General features: G+C 44.6%; 1 protein-coding gene across 2 annotated transcripts; it reads left to right on the forward strand.

The window, feature by feature from the left end:
* Positions 1-319: 319 nt before the first annotated feature.
* LOC128829271 (tachykinin-4-like) lies at positions 320-7,432 on the forward strand. Of its 2 annotated transcripts, XM_054014609.1 has the most exons (5): positions 320-376; positions 2,073-2,135; positions 4,222-4,321; positions 5,534-5,587; positions 7,001-7,432. In XM_054014609.1, exons 1-5 carry the CDS (start codon positions 356-358, stop codon positions 7,051-7,053), a joined length of 291 nt encoding a protein of 96 aa, XP_053870584.1. In that variant the 5' UTR covers positions 320-355; the 3' UTR covers positions 7,054-7,432. The 2 variants fall into 2 exon arrangements, with proteins under 2 accessions (XP_053870584.1, XP_053870583.1); XM_054014608.1 differs by lacking the exon at positions 320-376 and having other exon boundaries at positions 1,725-2,135.
* The last annotated feature ends 414 nt before the right edge of the window (positions 7,433-7,846 follow it).

A 7,846-nucleotide genomic window follows, 5' to 3' on the forward strand; every position in this document is an offset into this window, starting at 1 on the left:
GTAAAGCAGTGAATCGAACCCAGGAGTCCTGGCTTTCAGATCCCCAACTAGACAGGCTCTTTTCTGCAATAGAGGAGCTCTGCTAGAGTGTTTTATACAACAGGTCACCAAGCGAAGTTGTGAGGAAGAAGAAATTTTCATTGAATATCCATCTAATTTTTCCTAATCGAAACTTCATTTCAAAGTGTCATTATTTCAAATGAGGATTAAAAAAAATCCCTCCTACACAGTGTAAGAAATCACTCAAGGAGAATGCTGGGTAAAGGTCTGGCTTCTGCTGGCAAGGTATTTAGGGGCAGTGTCTATAAACAAAGCAGCAGTGGGAGTATACAGCTAGCAAGGCAGAAGGACTGAGATGAGATTCCTGAAAACTAGAGTAAGATGGAGACGTTTTTATGAAGTCCTTGTTCCATTAGTAACTGTCTGTTCTAGGGTTTAACTATGACAAGATGCTCTCCGAGTGGGTGCACAGAATGTACAGGCTGAGTCAGACTCAGATGAATTGTAGAAGCTATTCAGTGGGTGAAAAGGTACTGTTGATGTCGTAGAGGGAACATGCACAGTTAAATAAACTGATAGGAAATACAGGATGAAAAGAGGTCCACCTCGTCCAGTTCCCTGCCGTCAGCAGTGGCCAGTGCCTGATGCTTCAGTGAAAGGTGAATCCTTTCCCCCAGCATACACACATTTGCCAGGCCAGATATGTAATGCGGTATATGGGGTGGATGAGTATTCCTTTTGGAGTCCTTCAGCAATCAGCTCCTGTCTGCTTGGTTACCCCTGTATTTGTGAGCAGCTTTGAAAAAGCTTGTTGGGTTCTGGTTTTAGAGGTGGTATAGCTGGAAGATCAATACTGTGTTCAGGGCCGACGAGACGGCGGGGAAGCCGGTACAAATTACCGGGGCCCGGCTTCTCCCTCCCCTCGTTGGCCCTGTTTAGCCGGTCCGCACTTGCTGGGGGGCGCGAACTCGCTCTCGGCGGCCCTGTGTGTTATGGGAGGGGGAGGAAATCACCGTCTGGAAACAATGTTTGTGTTTGGACGTAATTGGATGCTTCTTTGCAGTTGAGCTGTGGAGTCAAATTGACTCTCTTATCACTGTGGGCTGGTTGTGTCGTGTGATTTCAGAGCAGTGAGACCCAACATATCATTTCCCGGCTCAAAGGAGGGAGCTGTCCCTTCTGATGAGCATGAAATGGATGGCAGGAAGAGGGATAAAATGACACTTGGCAGTAGAAGATGAAGCCCTAAACTCCTGACTTCCTCAGGATCAGAGGATCTGCCATCCCCCCTGAGCAGAGCACCCATTGGAATAAGTGTGTGTTTTTGTGTGCAAAAGGAATGCTGCAAATATCAGGGAAAAGGAGAGCACCCATCAGGGAGAGAGAGAGAGAGAGAGAGTGTGTGTGTGTGAGACAGAGAGAGAGAGAGGTCAGAAGCCTTTACAAAGGCATAAGGATATGGCTTTGCCATGCAGCACAGTCAACCTGCCTTGAGGTTTGAGTGATGGAGAGAGGGAATAAATGACAGTACAGTGGAGCACAGAGCATCCCTCCCTCTCCTGTACTAAGCCCTCCTCCCCAGAGATTACCCTAGAATCATTGGGTACTTCTTTAGGTCATAAGAGTAGCTGCTCATTGATTGGACTGGGGAAGGTACATTCCTTTGAGAAATCTGGATAAATAGAGGCAGCAGAGCTCAGATTTGCAGACAGGTAAAAGGCGAATCTAGGACTTTGACAAGACAGAGGAAGAATAGAAAGAAACAGGCACTGAATTAGGGAATTGATGTCTTATGAAACTGATGTGCATACTTCGGTCTCTTACCAACTTACAGTGCAGCTATAAGACAGAAATAAACAAAAAAGAGGGAGGAAAAAACCCAAGATCTCGCTTCTAAACTCCCTCAGCAGAACGTGAAAGAGCCCCAACCTTCTCACGGAGTTTTTTAAAACCCAACTATTTAAACATTTGCTAGTTTAGACGAGGATCTTTAGCGGTTTAGACGAGGATCTTTGTCAAGAGCTATGGAAAGCTTTAGAGTTTTTTTCCTGCTGATTTTTCTTTGTTCACAGATTTTCTGTTTTGAAGATGTGCCCAGTTTGGAGAAAGACCCTTGGACAGCCCCGTCTCTGAAGGTAAATGGCTTATTCTTCCTTTCTTTGTGGATTTTTGAAGGCTGGGAGGGTGTTTTGAAGCCATTTATGGCTTGGGGAATTTATTCTCTCAGTATCTTAGCAGTCTGATTTAACTTTATAGTCTCCTGCAAAGGAGGACCACTAAGAGCTAGTAGTGATGCTTTGAACTGATGTAGGACTTGACCTCTTCAAAGTCCTTTCCAAACAACAATACTCACAACACCCTAGGAAGGTGTGGTAGGTAGGGAGGTATTTATTATCTCCACTTTACAAATCGGAAAACTGAGACCTAGACAGGTTAAGTGACTTCGCCTCAAGCGTCTCTGGTTAAAAAGGAAACGTGTGTAACATATTTTTAAAGGAATGGTTTCTAAGAAAAACATCCATCAGTAATCCCATTGGTGCTAGACACCACAGCAATGGGTACATTAGAAATAAGGTACTTTGAAGGATTACTACATACGGTCTAGACAGCGTATCTGCTTTGAAGTGCAGTTGCATACAGAAAAGGGGCTACGTTAAATATAGCACCTTCTTCAAATCCTATCTGCTCAGTTCTCTATCACTAGTAAGCGTTAGCCAGTGCAGCTAAGGGACAGGAAGCTAAAATATATTCTGCCCCATGTATCAGCAATTAAATTGTCATGCAAGCTTCCTCTGAATACTGTAAACTTTTCTACTGGCAATAAAGGGGAAAAATAACAACTATACTTAGCTTGTACGCAGTGCTTTTCATTTGTAGTTCTCAAAGCACTTTACAGAAGAAGGTAATGATATTCATCCCTACTTTACATGTGGGGAAACTGAGTCACAGAGCGAGGCCATGATGTGCCCCAGGTCATATAGCAAGTCAGTGGCAGAGCTGAGAACAGAATGCAGGAATCCTGACTCTCAGTCTAATGCCCTTGCCACTGGACCACACTATCGTCCCAGTATGGCTCGGCGTTTCAGATCTCATGGTGAGTTGGCAGGCCTGGTAGTCTGAAAACTCCTCTTATGATTTGTAAGCTATAAGCAAAGTTGACTGGGAAATTGCTGAAAGCAAAAGGTGGAACCCTTTAATGTCTTAATGATACATAGGAAGTGCCAGATTGGATCAGATAAGTTTGCTGTCCTGTCCCTGACAGTGACCAGTATCAGCTACTTCAGAGGAAAATGCAAGAACCCTACAGCAGGTAGTTATGGGATAACCTGTCCATCAGAAAATTTTCCTTCTGACGCCCAACCATTAGAGCTTGGTTCATGCCCTGAAGCAGGAAGGCTCATGGATCTTCAAAAATTCTGTGATTTTTTAATTTGAAATATTCTTTTTACTAACAGCACGGTATATTAAACAGGAACTAACTCCTACCCTTTATAAGAGTTCCAGCCTTCCAGGACATGAGGTTAGAGTTAAAAAAAAACCTCACATTCATGACATATATTAACGCATCTGAGAATCTTTACATTACAAAGGGCAGAAATCACTTATAGACTATATCTCAGTAATAAGGAACAAAAGAAAAAGTGGAATTGTGAGTTTGTTTGAAACCAAACACTGAAACACACTCGTCCCCCCAGTGCACACACTGAGCCCGATTCTCTACTGCAATGGAGAACTGGGCCCACATGCACTGGGGTTTGTTTTACCCCTTAATTTGCAAAGTATATACAGCAAGGCTGCTGCTTTGCCTCCGGCCGATTTACAAGAACCATGATGAAAATCACTCGTTGCCATTACATGTTGTATTATCATTAATGTTCAGAAGTGGTTAAAATGATCTGAGCTCTGAGTGGAAATTTCATAGCCTGGACTATCTAGCTACAGGGATTGGATCTCCTGGAGTCATTTAGTAGCACTATGGCAATTAATGTCAAGCTGTGTTATTGAAGTCCAACAAATCTCTGTAGATATCAGTATCTGCCTGTGTAGGAAGCTAACGCAGTAGCATGACCAGTTTGGCGTCCCTTAACTACTTCACCCTCAATGCTCCAAGCTGCTGCTTGAAGGGAAGTTTTCGCTCCCAGACTCTCAGCTCTTTGGTCATTACTAACAGCGGGGATGGGATTTCAGCTTCTGTCCTTGGCTCTCCCTTTTGCTTTCTAGGATGAGGGCTTGCAGAGCAGCTCCCTCCAGCGCTTTGCACAGCTGGTGAAAAGGGGGAAATTCCAGCAGTTCTATGGCCTGATGGGAAAACGGGCTAGTGGTAAGTTCAGTGCTTATCAGAAATTAAAACAGGCGTCCACCCCTGCTTAGTCCATCAGACCAATGCCTGCAAATTGCCACTGAATGCAAGGACCTAGTACAGAGAGGCAGACACAATAATTTTGCTTAGAGTCACCTGCCTCTGTGTCCCTAAAAAATGATAAATGAGCTTTTTCCACCACCAAATCCTAATGGGAATCTAAGTGGTACCTTGATCTGGTGTTAAGGGGAGGAAAAATGTTACTAATGAGATTGCTGTAACATGCTGATGTGCTCCAATCTGTATGAAAGGAGAGAGAAGAACAAAAACCATCTTGAAACATACTCATGCTGCTTACCCCACCCCCCAAAGGCAGATAAATACCATTCCTATTGTACAGCTACAGAAACTAAGGCAGGCGGTGAAGTGACTTGTCCATGGCCACTGGAGGAGTCAGTGGGATTAGGAGTTGGGTGGCCCTGGGTCTCAGTCTCACACTCACACCCTCAGAATACACCTCTCTTTCAAAACAATGAGGGGCAGGAGAAAGCTTCAATCTTCCATCCTGCCATCAAAGGATTCTTATTTGGACAGGTCAACACTCAACACCTAGTTCCGGGCTTTCCTGGGGTCAGGTCAATCCAGACAGACTAACTTTGCCCGAGCTTTTTTTTTAATTCCTAGCTTTAAACCACAAAAAACTTTTGAACCAAAGTCCCTTCTTAGGAACAATACTGTCCTCCTCGCTCAGCTCCAGAGTAGCTCCGGGCCAGCAGCAGAGGAAGAGACACAAGGCTCTTCACCCTTCTAGAGTATGGCCGTTCGGCAATGGACAATGGCTCACAGTAATATAGCAGGGGAATCGGTGACAAAACCAGAGTAAGGGCTTGTCTACACCCTGTCTGGGTATTGCTTTAGCTAATATCTGTTTGAAATCCATGTAGTTAAAGCTGTACAACCCTCCCTTAGTGTGGATGCAATACTGCCAGTATAAAGAGGCCTTATATCAGTAAACTGCAGCCAGACTGTGGGTTTTACTGCCTGAAACTATTCTGGTAGAAAAATAGTTTTACTGGTACAAAAACTGTGTGTAAACCAGGCCTAAAGGAGGCCGAAATGACCAATTCTCATGTCCTCTGTAGACATGCTATCGGTATGGGTCCCCATCTACTTTTCCTGCGTTTAACTTTTATACGTCTCCTTGCCAACCTCTGCATCTCTTTGCCGTACTAGGGCACCAAGGAGCGACGTTCATAGGACTCATGGGACGAAGATCCTCCAGTGGAGGTGGGTGAGCTCCCATGTCTGACGCTCCTTAGATCAGTCTCTCCCCCCGTCAGTTATCCTGACAGGGAGCTCTCAACTCATTATTCACCTGTCCTCCTCCTCCGCCCACTTATTTATAGCTGCTGGAGTTTGCAAGAACTTTGCTTGATGCAGACAGACCCTCATTGGTTCAAGTCTCTCTGGTGGCATTTGTGCGGGTACAGTTGTGTCTTAGTCATGCAGCACAGGGTTTTTATTACGCCCCCCACTCCCTTTCACAAAGGAACTGCCCTCTTGGCAATTTACCATCATATATACTGCATGCTATTCCAGCTCCAACTCTTGAGAAGAAGCTGGTATTAACTAATTGGGAATCTCCAACTTTCCTACCAAAATTAGTTTGAGCACAATTTAAAAAGAAAGATACTGATTCCCAAATATTGGGGTGCGAGGATAGGGCATTTCCCACCTTTAAGTCCACACGAGAGTGCAGCCTAAAAGCTAGGAATAACTACTGCAGATGATAGCATGACTTTATCCCCTCCGTGCAAAGTTATTCCAAGTTGGCGTTTTTCTCTTCCATAGAATATTTTGTAGCTGCAGTTTATATGATTTTGAAGGAAGCTAAAACTTGCTGGAACACAGGTCTCTTCTTACACCCGCCCCCACTTGCATATATTTTCTGCTCCAGAATTATTATTTGTATTAGGGTAGCACCTAGAGGCCCCACTCAAGATTGGGGCCCCAGTGTGCTAGGTTCTGTGCAGACACATAGTAAGAAACAATCCTTGACCCGAAGAGCTTACATTTTCAACAGACAAGATCAACAAGGGGTGGGAGAAATGATCCCCAGTTTGCAGATGAGAAACTGAGCCCCAGAGAGATTGAGTGACTCGCCCAAGGTCACACAGGAAGTCCGTAGCAGAGCCAAGAAAAGAAATCTGGGTTCAGGAGTCCCAGCCTTGTGCCTTAACCACAAGGCTACCCTCCTATCAGGCCTGAAGGTCTTCTCCACTGCAGAAATTGGATCTCAGACCTGGCCCATATTAAAAAGTTAGGTGGACCCAGCTACGTGAAAAATCCACCCCCCTGGGTGACATAGTTAAGTCAACCTAACACCTGGTGTAGACAGCACTAGGTTGACAGTCAACACCAGGTTGACTTAACTATGTCGCCCAGGGAGGTGGATTTTTCACGTAGCTGGATGAATACTGCTATGGATACTGGCTCTGAGGGAGGTGGATTACTTACACCAATGGGAGAACCCCTCACATTGGCACCGGCAGCATCTACATACATTGAAGTGCTTCTGCAGTGCAGCTGCAGTGCTACAACTGTGCTGCTGTGCATTTCAAGTGTAGACAAGCCCTCGCTACTATAGAAACCAATCCAAATAGACGTCCCTCATGCAGATATTTTTCTCTCCTCCTACAGAGTCAACACAGGACTGGGACAACAGCCAACCACTTCCTGCATGGGAGCCATAGCATGACCCTCCATCAGTGACCAACATCGGCTCCTTTCCTTCACAAGCATTAGACTACGATAGCTATGTCGTCTGCTCGTCCATTCACACCCCATGAACGGAGTAACACAGTGCTTTTCTAGTACCACATAAGCACTTTAGGATCTTTTCTTTTACCATTGTCTCCTTTGGTCAAACTGCTATGATATATAAATGTATTGCTGTTGCTGGGACGAGTTGGCGCTTTCTTTACGATGAGCAGGGCACAGGGTTAGTACGTCCCGTCCTTAATCCTGTAGCCGGGACAGATACACACTTTGGTTTCCTTATTGCATTATTTCTGCCGAGGTGATAAAGCCTGAAATGTAAGTTCTTAAAAATCAAAAGAGGAAGGAAATGCTTATCTAGTATCTTTTCTTCAGTATTTAAAGTTAATAACCTGACTGCAGGGAGCTATTGGGGACATAAAAGTTGTGTAACTAAAGTACACAACGTATATGGCAAGAAAGCTTTATTTTCTCTCCTTCATCTCCCATTTCAATTCATTATGGAATAAGCACCGATTGTGGGGCAAGCACAAAAAATAGCACCTGAAAAGCTTTCAGTCACCTCGTTGTGGGCGGGAACGGAGATATTTTTTGTTCTGTATTTGTACACAGAACAATTGCTCAGCAGTGTTATAATGAGGTGCGTCGCTCTGGTAGGTTAGGCCATAGTACTCTGTAGTCTAAGGCAGAGTGTAATTAGGAGGCTACTGCATTCGGTAAACTTTCAGCCATTAAGAGTATGAAGAATTTTCCAGTAATCACTAGCAG

This window comes from Malaclemys terrapin, chromosome 25 (genome assembly GCF_027887155.1).
Source record: "Malaclemys terrapin pileata isolate rMalTer1 chromosome 25, rMalTer1.hap1, whole genome shotgun sequence".
Taxonomy (NCBI): Eukaryota; Metazoa; Chordata; order Testudines; family Emydidae; genus Malaclemys; species Malaclemys terrapin.

Bases quoted from the DNA above. Each gene is read 5' to 3' on its own strand.
- LOC128829271 (XM_054014608.1), top strand. From the start codon at position 2,025: ATGGAAAGCTTTAGAGTTTTTTTCCTGCTGATTTTTCTTTGTTCACAG. The intron at 4,322-5,533 runs GTAAGTTCAGTG...TTGCCGTACTAG, and splicing joins GATGGGAAAACGGGCTAGTG to GGCACCAAGGAGCGACGTTC. The intron at 5,588-7,000 runs GTGGGTGAGCTC...CTCCTCCTACAG, and splicing joins ACGAAGATCCTCCAGTGGAG to AGTCAACACAGGACTGGGAC.